The 20,638-nt window shown below is 40.5% G+C and overlaps 2 protein-coding genes across 6 annotated transcripts in view; both read right to left on the bottom strand.

Moving 5' to 3' along the window:
• The window catches only part of PPP1R1C (protein phosphatase 1 regulatory inhibitor subunit 1C), a 55,244-nt gene extending 42,858 nt beyond the window's left edge, over positions 1–12,386 (bottom strand). Inside the window, exons 1-3 of one of the 3 annotated variants that reach the window (XM_041472849.1) lie at positions 11,586–12,386; positions 10,962–11,036; positions 1,946–2,006 (exon numbers count right to left, since the gene is read on the bottom strand). In XM_041472849.1, the coding sequence (XP_041328783.1) occupies positions 1,946–2,006; positions 10,962–11,036; positions 11,586–11,690 (241 nt within the window). In that variant the 5' untranslated portion in view covers positions 11,691–12,386. The other 2 variants (XM_041472850.1, XM_041472852.1) reach the window with 2 other exon arrangements.
• ITPRID2 (ITPR interacting domain containing 2) overlaps positions 10,962–20,638 on the bottom strand; it is a 42,738-nt gene continuing 33,061 nt past the window's right edge. For 2 of the 3 annotated variants that reach the window (XM_041472847.1, XM_041472846.1), the window contains 3 exons: positions 19,825–20,205; positions 14,764–14,888; positions 13,153–14,377 (listed from right to left, as the gene is read on the bottom strand). In XM_041472847.1, coding sequence (XP_041328781.1) covers positions 14,778–14,888; positions 19,825–20,205 — 492 coding nt within the window. In that variant the 3' untranslated portion in view covers positions 13,153–14,377; positions 14,764–14,777. Of the gene's footprint in view, positions 11,052–12,416; positions 12,604–13,152; positions 14,378–14,763; positions 14,889–19,824; positions 20,206–20,638 lie in introns of those variants that run through there. The other variant, XR_005955562.1, reaches the window with a different exon arrangement.

The following is a 20,638-nucleotide window of genomic DNA, read 5'->3' as shown; positions in this document are numbered from 1 at the left end:
TTCACTAGCTCCTTGCTCCTAATGAAGGAAGTAGAATACTCCAGTGGGTAAAATTCAGGGGACAGAACTCTCGTTTAGCCCAGCTCTAATAAAAAGGTGTGGCTCTGTCAGTATCACTGGAATTCTCTACTGCTCAGTTTTCCTATTGTTCCAGGGAATCATACTCCTAAAACAATTTGTTGGATTGTCAAGTTAGCACCCCTACTTTTTTTTTTTTTTTTTTAATTAACTGCATCCATTTGCAGTGACGAATTTACTATTTTTGGAGACAAATTTTATTCAGCATCCCCCTGAATTCTATTCAAAATCCAGTAACTGATCAGCATTTTGGGGTTTAATCAGCAAGGTGTCAAAGAGGCCCTAGGACCTCTGACTCTGAAAGTTGAAGGCACATAACCATTTCAGGAGCTGTACAGCACCTTGCAAGATGAAGCCCACAAAGGCTTTATTTAGTATTTGCACATCCATTGTAAACCTGTTGTCTGCCTTTCCAACCTGGATTTACTGTCCTTTTGCTCAGCAGGCTAGCAGAGCTACCTGCACACTTGCTCATTTGAAGCAAGTGACCCCCTATGGAAACCTGCATGAACCTCATGGTGAAGGGCAGGAAAATGAAGCTGCTTTTAAAAGTTTTAATTTTTATCCTGCTTAATGGAAAATTTTAAATCAGGACGAGGTTATAATTTAGCCAAATAATAATTTCATTAATATTAGTTCCCAGTATCTAGAAAGAACAAATAATATCTAAATAAACAAATCTAAATAAGTGAAGACAAATACTAATTCATGGGCTTATATGGAAGTTGGCTGAAACCTGCAGCAATCCTGACTCATAATAAAAATGATTTATTTAAAGACTTATTATGAACATTGCAGGAAAGGTGATAACAGACATGTACCACTTTGTTTACAGTAAAATTTCCTGTAAATTAAAGAGTCCTTATTCTTTGTTTGGTTTTGATTTGGTATTGTACCAAGTATCTGTTTATAAAAGGAAATATGACGGTACAAAGTGTACAAAATGAATTGCAGAAGAGATTAACAGTCAAGGTGAATTCGCTTTAAAATAAGTCCTAACAACACAGACAGTATAGATCCCATTATTATCCTATATAGGTAAAGAAAGTCAGTTCAAAGCAGATCATTCATGCACCATTTTAGAGAGCTGAACTACCTGAAATCCAGGACAGAAAGTTACTCTCCAAAAAGATTTTAAAAAAAGATTCAGGCGACTAAGAGGTATGGCAGGGAAAAAAATATTGCAGAGCACAACAAAGGAAAAGTTTGATATAAAGTAGGCACTGTGTTCCAAGGGATTAACTATTGAGGATTTTCCCCTTTTGAGGAGTTTTTTTCTTTATAACACTCTCTAAACACCTTACTAAGGAGTCTTTCTGAAGTCATATTTATATGACAAAGTATGTCTCAACCTCAAATCATCCCATCCCGCAGGGAATCTTCTGTGGGAACACCTGGATGAAGATTATGTATTCACAGTTGAAAAAGAATAATGAAATAACACTTTATATATTTTATCAGGAAACTAGAAGGGGCCTGTTTTCCAGAAACAACTCCTTGGCTTGAATTAATGCTGGACCCAGCCTGGTGTCTCTAGAGATCAGACTTCATGGATCTCCAAGGTCTCCACCCAGGGAAAGAAAATATTTGTGGATGGAAGAACTGGATCTGGATCATACTAATTCTCCTTCTACATATAACCAAGATTGACGTGGAGGATAAAATTGCAAAATCAGTGACATTATCTGAAGGCCAGGAGTTACCTGTGATCGTGGGGTTTACTCCAAAACATCCTAAGATCAGTTGTTTGATATTTAGAGCCAAAACATTAATGCTGGGTTTTTAAACTCGTGTAGTTAATCAAACCAGTTTGCAGCCAGTCCTGTGTATACAAGTTCAGTGGTTTAGAAGGTATGTTAGCACTCACCTGGGGGCATGTGCTCGTTCATGATGACGAGTGATGCTGGCGTAGGCCTTCTTTTCCTGATCTGTAACAGATATAAACCGAGGAGAGTCATTAGGGCCCATCAATTGCCACACACACAAAGCAAAGCAAAGCAAAAAGTCTGTCTGGTGTCCTCCAGAGTAAAAGTGAAAAAGGAAACTATTTAAAGAACAGCAGCACTTCACTGTCTTACTGACAGCTTGTCTGGTCTGACAGCAAACAGGGTCGTGCTGCTGCTTGTTTAGGGAGAACAAAGGCATGGGGAGAGCTGTCCAAAATACCTTTAGGATTTGTAATCATCTTGACTTCAGTTTTTTGGATATGTATTGCTGAAAAATATCAGTCATATCTTCAAATATTGACATTTAGCTTTGCATCAGGAAGATAATTTCATAGTTTCTGAGCGTGTATGTGCAAATACCTAGTACTGCCATAGCTCTCTCAAGTAATAATTAATATTTTGCAAGTGCATTTCAGAGTTTTGCAGGTATGCCTTCCAATGAACTCATGTTTCAAAACTGTTGCCAGAGGTGTTACTATAGTAACAGTTCTTTAACCAAAAATACTCCAGTATTTAAGACCTTAAAAAGAGTATTTCCAATATAGCAGATTTTACATACCAATACATAGTCCTGAATTGTATGTAAACTCCAAATTCTTCAGAGTTCATCTGGGTAACTACCTTTGTTCCATTAACAGTGGCTGAACTACATGGCATTGGAATACCCTCTTATAATGCACACATTTGCACTGAAAGCTTTGTGTTGCTTCACAAAAGCCTCCAGGCCTGATATTCTATTGAATTTAAGACAGGGACCAGGAGCATTTAAGCTAGAAACCATTCTGACACAAAACCTCAATGTCAGTGCATTTGTTCTTTTTTATTTGCTGAGCCAACATCTGTATTTAGCTAGGTTCAAATTTTGCTTTCAGAGGTGTAAATGGAAAGTTACATCATCAGGGTTAATGGGTTTATTCTAGATTAGTGTAACTGTAGCTGACTGTAGAATTTGCTATTTTAATTTCATCACACACCCACAGTGAAACTGTATAGCACTTGGAATCAAACTCACAACAACAACAGGAAAAAAAAAAAAAAAAAGGACTGCCCATAAATACCAGGAAGAAAATAGGCTACAGCATTTCAACAGCCGTGGGAATTCCAGGAAATCCTAATCCTATGGTTCTCACAGATTTCAGAAAGATGCCAGAAAACATTCTGCTTGAATTCATTGCAGAACTGTTCTGTAAGGGACATCTCACAGTTCAGGAGTGCCTACGGACAAAATGAGGACCCACAACAATTCTTTTCTGCACCCTTCTAATGTTTCACATTCAGTGGTCACTCCCGACTCATTTCCTGGAAAAGGTCTCTGCCTTTTAAGAGAAAACATCAGGATATTCAGGAAACCAGATGACTCTCTTAAAGGTGCAAAGAATTTCATGGCTACTTGTATGGAACTTTCAAGGTTATTATATTCCCCTGGTATCATCTAAAATCAGACGTACCCAAATAGAAGCAAATGTTGGGCACAACTTGCACAGAGAGAAATATACTGGGTCACCTAATTAAGATTTACACAGTTTTGTCACAAGACTGCCTGTGACCTTTTATTAGGCACATTTTATTAGATGTGCCTAATAAAAGGTACATAGTAATAGATATATTCTCCTCCTTAGATGTCAGTACTGAGATATATATATACATATATATCAGTACAGTGTATGTGTATATATTATTATGTGTATCTTTTGGGAGTGAGTTAAAACCTAAAATAGCATACACATTATTCCAAGAAGGACATAAGTACAGCATATTTCCACACGTATATATTTTTCAGGCATGTAAAATACCATAAAAATTACTTAAAGACTGTAAAAAATCATGAGAAATACAGGAAGTAACTGAAATGATGAATACTGTGCAAAACATTAGTTGTATTTTCTCATGTTAAAATGAAAGGTAAATAAGATGTCTTCTTCCCAATATTTCTCTTATTTACCTATTATTAACTTTATGCTTTTCTTTATGTACATTTAATACACTTGAATTGGTTTGTTGAGAATGTATTCATTGAGTGCATTTATGTGAAATGTAAGTATTAGAGTAGAAGAGGCACACAGAAAAGGCACAAAAAATATACATTAATAAACCTACGCGAGGTGAAGAAGCCTTATTCTGCCTAGAGAACATATCCTTCCCCCTCTTTAAGTCTATCAAACATCACTATAACCTCCAGAGTATTTAATCTAGAGTTTCACTAACATAAGCTAGAAAAGCCTTTAGGCCACAAGTATCCCGTGTGCTCACCCACACCCTGCCCCATTCCCACATTTCCCATTCGAAACAGTGAAGGAAACTCATCCTCCTTACCTGCTCAGCTGCCTCAGGATCTATTTGGCTCTGAAACAGGGGCACAGCAAACTGTATTTTTTTGGGGCTGTTGGGCTCCATGGTGATGCTGAGGTGAGCCGGACGAGAGAAGAGCTCGAGCCCGGTCTGTGCCTGTGCCCCGGCGCTGTCCCCGCGGCCCGGCTGGAGCTCCGCAGGAACAGCTGTAACTCCCGACTTAGCCCGGGAATCTGCGCCAGCCGAGCGACTCCCTTGTTCCACATCCACAGAGATGCCACTGGCTTGGCTGTTTTCTTTTTTTTTTTTTTTTTCCCCTCTCTTCAGCAGCCCTTCAGATCCTCTCAGCAGAAAGCTGAAAGGAACAATAAGCTAATTGTGTACGAGCTCACTTCCACATATGCCAAGCATTCACTCAGAAGCTAATTGAAAATGCAATACTAGCATTGCATGGCCTGGAGCCTTGGGATTTGAAAAAGAGGATCTCTCCACCGTATATTACTAACTGGCTGCTCAGAAGTGCAATGCAAGCTCCCTCTGAGTATTGCTGATGGGCTCTTAATTATTGATGAACACAAATCAGGAAGTTTTCAGATTTTGGGGGTGGAGGTAGCAGAAGGGGTGGATTCAAAAATTCGATCTCTGTTGCAGTGTGCCAGAACCACTCTCCTCTTTTCACATATCAATTCCCTTTGCTCTTTCAAATATTTTTTTAGTCCTACAGTTTTAGACTTTACTAAATCTTACAGGAAGATTTTTGGTGATGATGCTACAGAGTTGCCCACAATTACATGACACTTCTCTTGTGGGTTTGCACCTTAGGCCTGGTTTTCATATTTAGACTGTGATTTCTTTCGGTGGGCTCCGTTTCACGTGGCTCCAGATTTGAGAACACTCACATTTGAGCCAGCTCTCTGGGCTCCCTCATGCTAAGCACATCAACAGGCATCACATTCTATCCAGGCAAAGTGGGATATAGCGTTTACTCAAGATTACATTTTCTCTCCCATAACTCTAGAAAAAGGAAAGATGATTCAGACTAGTTAAATCACTTTTGGATGACTAAAATTCAGAGGCTAAATCCTACTCAAGGGTACAAAATCCATGCCTCATTCCAAGACCAGGAAAATAATATGGTCAATCATATCAATATTACTCCGTTGTGAATATAATTGATTTTCACTTGTCATTTCACACTAATTCAAAAGAAGAGTGTGAAACAACATCCAGCAATCACTGATCTAACCTACCTCTTTGCAAAACTCAGAGGAATTTGAAAATGTTCTTTGTTCAGGCCACTGAGAGCACTGAAGATTTTCACAGTTCACCACAGGCTTATTGAGTCACTGAGTACTTTCCCACCTGTGCCAGTGGAGGAGGCAGGGAAGGAGCGGGGATTGTGGGTGGGAACAATGCACTGGCCACACACACAGAACCAACCAGCAAGGCAGACATGAAATACTTGTTTGGCTTTGATTTTACAAATTAAAGTCATGGCACATCATCGGAGCACCGGGCTGTTTCTGAACAGAGGCAAGCACACAAGCTAGCTGGTTTGGGAAGGACCTGAGAAAGCTTAGGAGGTGAGGATACACTTTAGGTTAAGGATCCAGTTGGCTCAATGATCAAAAATAACTCTCAGTGAGGGCCAAAATTCCCCTTCTCATCCATATCAAAGCTACTGAGAACCATAGTGGTTCCCAGCTGACAGCTAGTAGCTGGCAACTTTCCTGTTCAATTTCTTATGATAGTTTAGGTGGCATTAACTTAGACTTTTGAATCACAGAAGAGTCTGATTGGTCAGGACCTTCTGGAGATACTTGATCCCACCACCCCTGCTTGAAGCAGGGTATGAGACCAGGTTATTCTGGGACCTCTCAGTCTGAATCCTGAATGTATTTGGTGCTTAATGCTTAGCTTCACTTACCACAACAAATGAAAGAGATGCACAAAACACTGATATTCAGTGTTTCATATGACCATTTTTAAGCCTTCACTATTCCTACAAAGACAAAACATAATTTGTTTTATAGACTTCCACAGTTAGAGCAAGAGTGCAATTGTAAAAGTTATGGTGGCACAATGAAGCCTAAGGCACTAAAGTAAGAGAGGCACACTCTGCTTTCACCAGGACAACTGGAGAGTTGTTTTCAGGACAGTCTCATTATCCAGTTTCACAAGTCCTTCATGCACAGATGTGCCATTATCTCCAATGACAGCTTCAGGCATACCAGGGGTATATATACACACCACATACACAGGGTTACATCTGGGGGAGGACATAGGCAGGGATCTGAAGCTGCGGCTTTCCTCTTGAACTTTGATACTTGAAGGAAAATAATGTTTGTTTTTGCTGTGAGATACTGTGAGAAAAATGTTTTCCAGATGCGTTGCTACCATAAATATTAATAAATTGTATATTTTAAATATCAATTTCTCTAGAAAATACCTGTTTTCCATAAAAATATCTATTCTAGATATCTATGCAACTTAACGCATTAAATGATACAATTGCAATTCTAATATATTTTACCGATCACAGGAGCTATAATTATCACTGCAAAGGCTTAACATTTCTTATGTTAATGACAAAGTCATTTTAAAAACTATATTCAGACAGTAAAAATTTATTAAAGTATTAAGTGCTCAAAGGATTATAACAGTGTGTTTCAGCTCTAGATTGCTGGACATTGCTGCCAAAAGGAATTTGTGTTGCAAATGCATTTTTTTAATGGTATATAAGAAAAAAGCTCAACAACCTTACAAAAATCCCAAACCAACAAAACCACTTTTGGCATCTTCTGAAGGGAGACAGACAACAGGACAGACCAAAACACAAGGTCTAATCCTTAATGGGGCTGGCTAAGACTGGGAGAGAGGCCCCCCCGACAATGTGATGTGGAAGTATTTGTTTCCTGCAGCTTTTCTCCCTGTGCCTATTTGGAGCTGGCAGCCCTACAATCTTCACATGCACTAATACAATAACAGTATTTTTAAAATAGTATAAGAGGCATAGTGAGAGAGCACTCAGATACAGCATTTCAGGATGCCTGCCTTGGCTCTCTCTTACACCAATTTGCAGCATTAGAAGTCTGCAGGCAAAGTGTGCCGGCATTTTCTATAGACTGCATCATAGTCTGGGGAGAGCTGAAACACGTTTAAGGACACATCCCTGTAGTTCATCTTCTGTTTTTAGTGCACTCCCCACAATTTCAGTTTCAGATGCCTTCATGATTCAGCTAAAACTATAATGGAATTAAAAATAATAGAACTGTCCAAGATCTTTCCTTCCTATGCCATTCACTATGTTCTGGTATGAAGCACTGCCTTTTAGAATACCCTGGTGTAGGGATGAGCTGTGGAAGCACTCTTGGCATAGCTCCTGCTTGAGCTATTTCCCTGGTGTCTTAGGAAAGGTTTATATCTTGTTTCCAGCCAAAGACAAGGCTTCTGGCATGGCAATTCAAGGGTCTTGGTTCTGCACTCTCTTTGCACAATTTTTGTTGCTGCTCTGATCTGCCTCAGCTCCTCTGGTGTGGTCAGAGACTACTGCAGCACCACTCTGGAGAGCAGAGCTGGTGTTCCTTGTAAAACAAACCTGCTTAAGGCTTTGGCTCCTAAATTCACCAGTGCAGATGCAGAGAAGCATTAAGTTACAGTACCCTGATCCAACAGGGGGCTTTGCAGAGCAAGGGCTCAGCTTGGATGTGGCAATTCTCCTGTGTCTTAGACATAACTTTAATCCCCATTGTAGCCACTGATATGTGAGTGGTTTAACAAAGATAGGTTGACCTGTGCTTTCCCTGGGCTCTCCAGCTGCCCTCTCCTCACAGCAACCTGTCCTCAGCATAGTGCTGGGCAGCCCAGCAGCATCAGAGGGAGAAACACCGCAGAGCACTCTGGCTTTCTGATACAGCCAAAAGGGCTTCAATGTGCCCCTTCCTTCTGCCTTTTTCTAAAAAACTGATGAACAGCTTCTTCCCTGCCTTTGCCCAGACAGGAGGATCAGTTTGCCCTTTGGGGCTCTGCACTGTGCCTCACTTATGGGGGCTAAAATCAGACAGAAGCCTTTCAAGAATAAAAAATTGCTTATTCAAAATGACACTGAAATTTTCCTTTCCAAACAGCATTGCAAACAGGGTGACTCCCACTGAGCTGCTGGAAACACAGTCTGCTATTTATATATAGAAAATGCAAAGAATTTAAAATTTGCCAGGGTGGTAGAATGCAGAGCAGATCTCATCTGCCTCATGAGTACCAAGTGTTGCCACAGGCAGGTCAAAAAGAAGAACAGAAAGTCTTTCTGAGCAGCGACAGAGTCAGTGGGACATTCAGTGAGAGCTGTTGGCCTGGCAACAGTCTAACCCAAATTTCCATTGCCAGTTCTTATTCATAGAATATCAGGTTTGGACTTGTTTATGTACTAACTATATATGTGGATACATAAAGCCTAGATAAGTAAAAAGATAAAGCTATTTCTATTTCTATTTATACAAGCTCGTCTCTTAAGATAATAAATAATTCCTCAGCAGTATGGTTTTAATCAGAATCAGTTTAAAGTTACTTTATCTGACCACAGAAGAACTTACACTGTCTATTCCAGTCTTCCTCAGAAATTCACAGCTCTCCACACTTTGAGGTAATGTACAAACACATACTGCTAGATCCACTACCAACAACAGAATACAATCATCCAAAACATAGGAAATGAGCTGGATTAATGGGACATGACCTGTGTAGACAGTCAAAAGATTCTTGCCTAATATGGTTCAATAGCGCAGAAAGCAAAACTCTGGTACTGGTTTTAGGAGGGTATTTCAGCAGGAAAAGATGCTACAATTTGCTTCCTTACAAAGAATAGGGTAAATCTAATACATCTTTCAATAAACAGGAATGTGTTGTGTACACAGGTTTTAGAATAAAATAATATTATTTCCATATTAAATCTTTAATGCAAAAGTTGACTGACTATATCACTGAATTAAACAATTGAAATATGAAATTCAGTGGTTACTGTATTTTTTTAAACAAAAGTTAAAATAAAGAATACATAGAAGATAAACCAAGGAATGAACTTCCACAGTTTCAGAGTCTGAAAAGTTCAGTTGTTACTGTATTTTTTAAACAAAAGTTAAATAAAGAATACATAGAAGATAAACCAAGGAATGAACTTCCACAGTTTCAGAGTCTGAGTTAGAAAACTCCTGTGCAAACACACACTCCCAGAGAGAAAATGAAAAGTCACCAAGTACCCACAAAAGCTCAGTATGCCAATTTCAGAACATGTTCTTAAAATTCTCATTTTTTAATTTGAGACTCTTCAGATATCCCTTCTTTCTTGCCTCCTCCTCCTCCCCCTCTGAGAACATGCTAGACCAAAAGATATCACAACAATCCTCAAGGTCCTGCCTGCGGCATCTGCAAGGGAGGGACTGAGACAAACCTGGAGGCATGCCTGGAGGGTAGCATCTGGTTTTGGTGACCTGGGCAAGGTAGCTGAGGCACAATTATTTGCTATTTTCTATATAGATGTTGGGAGTAGCAGGAATGGGGCTGCTTTATGAGTAGGGACAAGCCAGGAGCCAAGGCTAGGTGAGATATCTGGTATGAAAATATCACAATGCCTAAGCAAGACCTACCTTTCCTAGACTGAACTCAAGTTAATCTGATCCATAACCTTCTCTGTCACTGAGGTCAGGCTGACAGGCCTCTCCTTCCCTGGATTCTCCTTCCAACACTTCTTGCAGGTGGGTGTCACATTGGGCAGTCTCCAGCTGGGACTTTTCTGGTTAACCAGAACTGATGACAAATGATGGAGAGCGGCTTGGCAAGCTCTTCTGCCCGCTCCCTCAGTACCCTCGAGTGAATCCCACCTGGCCCCACAGACTTGTGAGGGTTTACATGGCACAACAATATTTCCTTCTGTATTGCATGGGGCTTGCTCTGCTCCCTGTCCCTGTCTACCAGCTCAGGGGGCTGATTGCCTAGAGGATAAGTGGTCTGTCTGTTAAAGACTGAGGGAAAGGAGGCATTAAGTACCTCAGCCTTTTCTTCATCCTTGGTGGCAATTTTACCCCCCATGTCCAATAAATGATGGAGCTTTTCCTCATTCTGCCTCTTGTTGTTAATGTACTTACAAAAACACTTTTTAGTATCTTTCACAGCAGTGGTCAGATTGAGTACTAGCTGAGCTTTTGCCTTATAATTTTTTTCTATCTACGTGATCTAATGACACCCTTGTGCTCTTCCTGAGTTGCCTGCTCCTTATTTCAGCCTCTCTTTTGTCCCGAGTTCCAGTAAAAGCTCCCTGTTCAGCCAGGCCAGTCTTCTTCCCCACCAGCCCTTCTTTCAGCACAGGGGATGGCCTGCTCCTGTGTCTTTTGAGATTTCCTTCTTAAAGTATATCCAGCCTTGCTGGACCCCTTAGTTATTAAGGACTGATTCCCACTGACACTCTCTGAACCAGTGTCCTGAGCAGGCCAAAATCTGCCCTCTACAAGTTCAAGGTCGAGGTTTTGTTGATCCCTCTCCTTACTTCACCAAGAATCAGAAACTATCATTTCGTGGTTCTGTGGTTGAAGGCTGTCTTGAGCACAGCATCTCCCACCAACCCTTCTTTGTTTGTAAACACCTTGTAGCCTTACTTACCACTTGTGTCAGGAAGCTCTCTTCTGCACACTCCAGGACTGCCCCCTCTCCTCTGCTGGAGTTTCCAGGAGATATCTGGCAAAATAAAGCCTCCCACAAGAACACGAGCCAACAATCGTGAAATGTCAGGCAGGCACTTATCAAACAGTTCATCTGCTGCCTCATCCTGGTTGGATGGTCTGTAACAAACTCCCACCAGGATTTTTGCCTTGCCCCCCCTGACTCGCACCCACAGGCACTCAACCTTATGATCACTATCCTTGGCTCTGCACAGAACAAGCACTCCCTAATGTACAGAGCCACCCTGCTGCCTCTGCCTCCTCACTCGTCCCTCCCAAAGGGCTTACACCCACCATCGCAGCACTCCAGCCACACAAGTCATCCCAGTACATTTCTGTGAGGGACACTATGTCCATGCTTCACAACGGCTCCCAGTTCCTCCTGTTTGTTACTGACACTGTGTGCACTGGTGTAGAAACACGTCAGCTGAGATATCGATTCCGTCCCAGCACTGCCGTGCTGCCCTAGGCCCATCTCTGCTGAGCCTGGTCTGGTCTTATCTCCCTCCTCCTTCCAAGCTTAAAGCCCTCTCAAATCACCACTACCAACCCTAGAATCCTTTACCCCTTTTAGCCAGTGAGCCCAGTCTGTCTCCAACAAGCCTGGTGCTACCAACCCATGACTGAAAAGTCCAAAATGCCACCAATGGCAAAAGGCTTTAAGCCACATGATCAGGTGGGTGCTCCTGTTACTCCTACAGCCAACTGGCAATGACAAAGGTCACTGTCATAGCAAACTTTAGAAAAGCATGCAAAATATCTCTGGCAATACTGTCTGCCTTTATTCACCGCAAATTTGGTCGACCAATATTTATCAGCCACTAATAAATCTGTCTGAATCTGCATATAATCCATATCAAATTCCAGGCTGGCAGAAAAAAAGACAACACTAATTTGCAAGGAAAGTAGCAGTCTGAATCATTAAACAAAATAAAAACTGTCCATGCTCAGAAAACCATTATGATAAGTCACCCAGGATAGCCATGTGTTCAATAATGATGGCCTTTCCTAAGGCACAAACAATTGCCAATAGAAGTTGATACCAGCACAACTTAACCTATAGGACAGACCCACTAAAGTAATTTTTTTAAACAGTTTATAGGCATTCCTACATATAAATGTCACTCAGAAAATATTAGCTGGAAGTGTCTTTAAAATGGCAAAAATCTGTTACCCGGATTATGGAAAAACAGGTGCTTTTATATCCATTCATTTTAGTACAGTTTTTAGAAGCGTCATTTTGAAATGTCTTTATTTTAAATTATAGCCAAACCTCAGAAATCTGACTTCCATCAGTTGGATGAAAATTTGGCAGTATTTTTCATTTCTCAGGATATATTAAACACTAGGATTTGCACTGCTGAGATCAAATGTTCTTACAAGCTACACGAAGTACCTCAGAAACTCTGGGATGTTACCAGCAAGTGACTTCTCTTGGGGGAGTAGCAGGAAGTCAGGCTGCTGTCTCCATGCTCCTGCTCAACTGCCACCATCTCCTGAAGTGCATTCCTCCATCACCCCCTGAGAGCAGCAGCTGTCACCTTTCTTGGAAAGTCGCTTTGAGCAGCTCAAAGGCACAGGACCTACATAAGTGGTCAAGAGTGTTAATTGATCTGGCTGGGGGACAAGGGCAGCAGGTTGAGTAGGTTTTGGGTTTCTGCATTTGCAAAGGAAGGTTGCAGACATGTGGGTCTGGCTGGCTGATCTCCTGTGGTGCTCTGGAAAGGAGCTGTGTGCTCATGCAAGCTGCAAAGCAAGGCAGAAATCTACTGCAACTACCACCTTGTATGGATTGCCACGAATCAGTGCTGCCAGAGTTTGTATTTCAGCTTTTCAATGTGCAGAATAAGGTTTTCAAGAAAGCCCTGCTTCTACTTACAAAGAAAAACTCTGATGAGAGGTCACCTATCAACTTCTTGGACCAGCAACAGAAGCCAACAACTTTAAGACAGTGGTTTTAAGTGGCAACACTGCTCTCACATTTCAGGGTCCCTGAATATCTGAAAGCTTTTTGCAAAGCCAAGTCCTAAGCTTTCCTGCTGTTCCCCATTCTGTGTACTCTTTGACCAAATCTATCTTATTTTGCTTAAGACTAAACCATGCATAATTCAAAACACTGACACAAATTATAGGCAAAATAAATATTTTATTGGTTTAATATACACTTTTTAAAGAAATCAGCCCTTGTGTGTCTTCCTAACACAATTTAAAATTTTATAAACTTTTTCATATAATATTGTAATATTTGAAACTATTTTGATTAAAGACCTTGACATAGTGTGAAGAGTTTTAGTAGATGGAAAAGGCAAAGGAGTAAAGAGAGTTCAAGCACAGCCAAAAGGGATATTACATATCCACTAAATGTCTATTTGACCACATAAAAACTCCAATGACTTCCAATTTTCTCCATTGGAACAATCGGATATTCACCAGGCTGACTGAAAATACACTCCGTGAGGGATGGAGAAGAAAAAGAGATTTTTTTTTCCATTTTCCCCACAATATAAGCAAGGTCATTCATGCATTCCAAGTTGCAAATCCTAATTGCTTTCAGAACATAGCATTTTTATTGCATTTTGGTTAATATGAAGCAGAACTTCTCTTGGTATGACTGCAAGTAGTCAACACCAAAAAAACCACCCCAGTGCTTAAATAAGGCACTTTCCTATAAAGGGATGAGCAAACAGCAAGGAAGCAAATAAAATTAGTTAAAAGTTGTTTTCTACACAAAGATAAGGCTTTCAGTGTCAGAACTTTAAGTAGTTTTAAGAGTAACCTCATGTCATTCTACCACTCTGCTAATAGTAACCGCCTCAAGAATTAACAGCAATTTGTGTAACAGGATTGTTTCCTTCTTTTGAAGCGGCACTAAGTAACAGCAGTGGAAACCATTATTGGTTATTTCAAGCTCTTAAAGTGGATCAGTTATTGCACAATAAATACCTCATAGAGGTCAGTGTTTTGGGAGGGGTTGTTGTGGGGTTTTTTCTATTTTTTTTTAAAAAGCTAGGCTGAATGTGTACGTGTTATTTATAAATTGGTTACGTCTGGAAATCTTCAAGTTTCATGATGCATCATTAGACAAAGAAATTAGCTACATAAAAATTTACAACAGGGACATACAAATAAATACAAAACCTTTCAGAGTGACACAATTTTGCGGATGCTTTAAGGAAAGTAAAGTGTCTAAGTCCTTACAGATGAACTCAAGGAAAGGTCCACATCGGAGAACCAAGTGCCAAACACAGTAGCCCATCTCAGCAGCTTTAACACTTCCCGAAGCAAAACCAACTTGGCACTTTCACCAGTGGGTGCTGCCCAAAGCAGAATCCCACAGCACTTCTGACGACATCCAACCTTAGAGAAAAAAAAGGAAGATGAGGACCTAAATTAGATTTTGGAAGTCTTTTATGTTCAAGTATGTATTTTGATACTATTCATATCTAAGGCAGGCAAACTGCAGAAATCCTCTTGCATGATGTATTCACATAAAAAGTCATCACAGAGCACACTGAAACTAAAAATCAAGGACCACTCTATGAAAACTGACCGTAGAATGGGCCAAACTACCAACCAGCTGACTTTCCAAATCTATCCAGGATTATCAGTATTCTCTGTATTTAATGAACTTCAAATTTGATCACTTATGCTTCAAGGAGAAAATGCAAACAAAGCAAAGAATGACATTTAACGCAATTGAAAAAAAAAATAAAATCTGGTTCTTGCAGATCTCCAAAGATTACCTGTAGTACCAGTTTCATGGCTGTGCATCCTGTTTTGCAGTTGCAGATCTGCTTTGGGGTGATACAGCTGCTAACAATCCACTTACTATTTCTCTTCTTATTTCACCAACAATAGATTCCTTGATCTGAAAGGGATTAGCCAAAGTTTAAAGGCCAGTAATTTACATAAACAATGGTTAAAACTAAATGATATTGCAGATATGTTTGAACACCATGAACATGCACCACTAAAATTCAACTTTCAAAACTGACTGGAAAAAACATTAGAAGAATGAAAAAATAACTGTAAGTAATTTTGAAGTTCTTGTAAATTGTATAAACGAAACCAAACTAGTTCTATATTTCCATATGGTAAATATATTTATGTTTTACACATAGGATATCTGGTTTTATGCCAAGAAATGAATAAATTTCAACTATGCAAAGTTCCGAAGAATAACATTTTAGGATATATACATCAAAAGCACCCCAAATGCACTACTTTTTGACAAGCTGTTATTCTCTTGAAAAGGGAGGCAGGATTGATTTCCTTCACAAATGGATTACACAACAGAACAGGTCCAAGTCCATGCACATAAGCTGTTGTTTTCAAATAACTGAAAAGGAGACAAATCCTAACTGCATACTTTCAGCAGGAAAGACAAAGAATTTCAGCAGTTGCTCACATCATCAATAGGCCACATGGGTTTAATCTATGCCAGTGAAGACTATTTTTCACAGGATTGTGACAGAAGCATTTACTCATTAAGTTTTATATAAAACACACCTAGGAGTTTCCAGTAGCAGGCATGTGAGTGTGGCTGACGCTACAACAAAAAAGAGCAGAGCACTGATTGCTTCAGTGAAGAAAACAAAGGAGAAAAGGAGGCAGAACACAGTTCTACAAGAGCGTATTATGCTGGAAAAGAGCAGGGAATGACAAAGAAAAACAGTATGGGCTTCTTGCAAGTACAAGAAATCTTTGGCACCAACTTATTTTTTTGGACGGTCTCCAGGAGAGACAAGTCAAATGCAGTTCCAAGGACAGAGGAGGACAACAACTATGAGAAGGTGGGGTAAGAGCCAGAGCCTGGCCAAAGGTCACACAGAAGCACTCAGCATCCCAGTTAAGCAATACATTTTTCTTTTTCATGTTAGTCTCCCCTTTTCCTGGTGCGTCAAAAGGATTAAGCAACAACGTCAGAAGGGTGGCAGCAGCATTAGCAGCAGGTTATTTATCCCTTGTTCTCTTTGGCAGGCAATTCAATCCCTAAACCATTAGTGTGGCAAAGTTCCTCATTTCATTACTACTTTGCATCAAGCAGAAATTCAGAGACTATAATATTATTGGGAAACAGGTTTCCAGTTGGGTTGTTTGCTGATTAACAGACAGAAGAAAAGCCATTGTGCAATAGAGCCTGTTTCAACAATAGCTGAAAGTCCAGAGGATGTCTATGCTGATGCACACACTGATGTACAAAGCTTTAGAACCACTGTCAGCATAGTAAGGGCTCTGGGATTTAGAAATGTAGGCACAGGGAAACCTGCAGACAGCACCCCAACTGTCCAGAAGGCATAAGAGAGGCCCCAGTGCTCTCTCCACCTTTCTTCTTCAGTGTCCCATGGGGTGGGTCTGTGAGTATGCTACAGAACAGCCATTTTGTACCCTTCTCTCAACAGACAGACGAAAATAAACCTCACTTTCCAAAAAAAAGCTCATAAAAACTTCCCAAATTAGCAAGTAAATGATCAAGCATGACAGACAGTCTTTTAACAAAGTAGAGACTGGAAGCAAAGCAGCTCCTGTTCTATTCTCAGCTCTACCAACAGCTTCTGGCTTGACCTTGATTATTTGAGATCTCTGCTTCTCACCTTCCTGTCTGGACGACAACAAGGCCACCCTCCACTGCCTCTTTTCACAGCCTCTGCTTCCTCCCCTCCAGACTCAGCAAGGTCACTCCTGTGTGCTGAGCCAGCACTGACTCCTGCAGTGACTCAGTGCCACGCGTGTGTTGTGACCAATGGCCAATATTTGCCTTTTTCATTATAAATGATTTAGGGTAAGGTGCACCTTCTATTTGCTCTGCAGAGGGCACAGCCCCTGCCAAGGCTTCCTCTGTACAGAAGAAGAAAAGCAGTCAATGAATGCTCCATCAATTACTTTTAGCAAGTGAATGAAAAATTGATCATTTGAAAAATGAGAAAATCACTCATTTATGCCACATTTACTACGTTGATAAAACACCAGTACTCAATATTGCATTGAAAACACAGTATCACTCTCATTTTTACAACAGTAAACCAATGACCTCTCTTCCTAGAAAAGAATTACCATTACTGCAATATTATGTTGCTGCTAAATAAAGAACTGATTGAGAGTGAAATGCACCACTTGTTGCAAATCTGGAGATAGGTACTCTTCATTGACCAATGAAAAATGGGAACCAGGCTTTTCACAGTGCTTATGCTTCTGATCTTGAAGTAAACTTTCTATAATTAGAAGAATTGCTTCCTACTCTGTTTTCTTCCCATGCCACTTCTTCATGGCAGTAGCTGCTGAGATTTCATGCTCAAGATGAGGAAACCAACACCTGCACATGTGAACAACCTACAGACATTTTGAGGGATGTTGAACTAACACAGATTTGAATGGAAAATGGAAAAGGGATAATGCTCTGCCAGAACATCTCTGTCCCATTAAGACTCATTACAGCCTCTTAAAGCATATGATGACAGGGAAATCATACATCTCCTTAAAGTAACTTCATTAAGTGTCATTTATAATGAAGAACTGTTAGCAAAATCAGAACTTCCACTGCTCATAAGCAGAAAGATCTTTAAACTAGCACATCTTTAATACTGGAGACGACCAGGTGAGAGAGCCTCCTGGAACTCCTAGTGACCCTGTGACTTACACAAGTCAAGCAGTAAGTGCTTCATGTGATAATCCTGTGGAGGCCAGCCTGTATTTCATCCAGAGAGCTACTGTTTGCTATTTTAACACTTCATGTTGCTGAATGTTTTTCCGAGGGAGTTAGTCCATTAATGCCAAAAGTTAACACCATGGGGTTTTTTCACGGAACAAATAGTTACAGGTCAAAGTTCACGTGCATTACAGCCCACCCACGCATATCACACCCACTGCCTGGCTTCTCCCTTCCCAACACAAGGTCACACAGCTACAGAGAATGGGAGGAATGAGCAAGAGTTTAATATTTGTGAGTGCATATATCAAGAATGCATCCTACCAGATTTCTTTCTTTTGACAATGAAACTGGAATTCCTTAGCTAACAACAGGGCTATTTAAGCAAGGCATCATTTCAATTTATGCTCTGTTTTAACTCTTATGAAACAATCAAGATTTTCCTGATATGTGTTTAATAGCATGTTCCGGCTCCGCAAAATCTACCAAGCTCTTTGAGCCAACACATCTCCACTCTGACCTGCAAAACTCCTCATGCTGGGAATCTTGAGTTGATCCAGAACCCACTGCCAGCGAAGTTAAACTGAGGGACAATCTCTCTGTGTGCTCAAATATTCACAAAGTGAGTCAAGCTTGCTTGTTTGCTGACTACTCATCTTTGAATAGTAGCCTCTCAGTCCAGTGTGGATTCTTTCAGCATTACAATGTCCTCAGTGCCACACAACCCAAATAACAATCTCTCTGCAAAGAGTACACATCTTTATTTGCTGTCAACTAATGAAGCTAAAGAGGAACTGTCACAGAGGCTAACCTCAGAAAAAATATTGACTGAAATAATTCTGTCCTTTGACTTCAGCGTACTTTTTTTTGTCTCTGCTGCTTTTGCAGTACTTTTGAAATACAGCTCTCCTTCCTATCTCAGTTTCTCCTTTAGCAACCCTCCACCATGACACCACTGCCCTGACATGTGCATTTTTACAGACAGCCTGGATACAAAGGCCATCCTGGCTTCACTGCAGAATCAGAAGCACAGTGCAAGTGCTTCTGATCACTGCGCTAAATATCTCATGTGCCACTCTTCTGATGAGTGGCATGCATCTCATCCATTTCACAGACAAAGCTCAGGTAAAGCTGGTTCCAATTATCCACAGCCTCAACACACGCAGATCTGGAAGGTACCACGGGGTTACAGCCTGGCCTGTTGCACATTTCTAAGCATGACATCTTACCTAGTCTTCAGTGGTCTATACCAGAGCCATACAAAAGCTTCAAGGGACAAGTTAAAGGCTAAGTGTCCAGTGACCCTTGGCTAAAGTCTAAGTGGTCCTTCTCTTGTGAAGAAGAGGGAATAAAATCTACAAATTCTCAATTCCCATTTCTGTATTCAGAGCAAAGTTCGGTCCACTTTTTCACAGACGCTTCTTTTCAGAACAAGTAGTTTCTTTGGCTTCTTTTCCCCAGTTATATTACTTGCCAGAGAGCTTTTTTCTGCCACTAACAAAACACATAGTTTTAGTCATGTTTCTTAACTTGGCCCACAGGAAAAATAATCAAGCACTCCTCACTTTCATTGACTGCCAATAAAACCAGTCCAATACAATTGGTCCAAAATCACTCAAACTCTGAAATAACTTCCCACCTGCCTTCAGCTTGTTTCACTTACATTCCTATAGTCCTTAGTGGTTGCAGTAGAGGGACTAGAAAATACACTAAGTATTTACTACAGCATTGTTTCAGAAACATTATTTCACCACTCAATGAACTCCAGTTTTAACAAGCAAACATGACAGAAATTTTCACTTGGGAATCTGAAATACTGCTGCTTAACCAAGTAGTAGAGACAGCAAGTTCTTTGCCAGCTAATAATTTAATTTTAAATATATAAATTTAAAATAGCTAATACTTAGCTATTAATGTACATGCTAACCACTACCACTGAAGAAAAGGTCCACTGCTTTGCACATAAACAGAGCTGTGGCTCCAACACCTAGTGACATGTTCTGAGCTTTCAGACACAGCACAGGAACAGTACAGAGCCTTGGCTGGAGAGGGAAGAGAAAACCTCAGTGTTTTCTTTCAAGGAGTTACAGCCAGCCTTGTCTTTAGGTTTCAGAAAACTCAGTTCAAACATCCCAGATCTCAGTCCCTCCTTCCTCACCTCCCGTATGACTTGCTGCAGCTCCTCCTGCTCCACTGCTTTGTGGATTTCATCAACTGAAGGCATGAGAGGGATTTTTTCAAGTTTGTGCTCCACCTCTGGCTTGGAGTCTGCAACATCCTCAGAGCTTTCCACCGGCTGTCCAGTGCCTGCTCTCAGCGGGGGAGTTGGTGTTAAGGCAACAGAGGCTCGGTACAACTTCTTGCTTTGACTCTTGGCTTTTCTACCTGTGTGACCAGAGCACACTGAAGAGGAATCCGAGTTTCCATGGGAGAATACTGACTCTGTACCTTCTGCTGGGAGAGTTTCCAGTCCAAGCTCTCCCAGTCCTAAACCAAGTTCAGACTTCAGAAATGACTGCTCTCGAATAAGCTCAGAGACCTAAGGATTCAGAAAAGAAACAGTCCGGAATAAGCAAACAAAAAAGTCACACACAGACATAACTATGTTTTCTTGCTATTTATTTAATCACTTACTCATTCCTTCCATGCAACAAATACAGCTGTAAAATAAATATATCCTTTGCCTTTATGACTGCAACAAAGAGGATCATGAAAAAGAATGTGCCTTTTTAAAGCCAACATAAATAAAAATTGTGGCTCTTCCCCAAGCCACCGACTTTTGCAACATGTACACATCTTGCCAGAGCCATTGACAGACACATACGTAAGGGCTTGATTTTCTTTTATTTGTTCTTTCCTTTCTGCAGTTTTTGAACTACTTATTTTCAGTAGCAGAAAATGCTCAGAAATATAAAAAGTAATTTTCCCTAGAAAATTCATGAGGTAGTACCACCATTTGTATTAACTAAATG

The sequence above is a fragment of the Pyrgilauda ruficollis genome, unplaced genomic scaffold (assembly GCF_017590135.1).
Source record: "Pyrgilauda ruficollis isolate IOZ18807 unplaced genomic scaffold, ASM1759013v1 scaffold3, whole genome shotgun sequence".
NCBI lineage: Eukaryota > Metazoa > Chordata > Aves > Passeriformes > Passeridae > Pyrgilauda > Pyrgilauda ruficollis.
The sequence above is the reverse complement of the archived record's forward strand: the minus strand, read 5'-3'. Positions and strand labels throughout refer to the sequence as shown.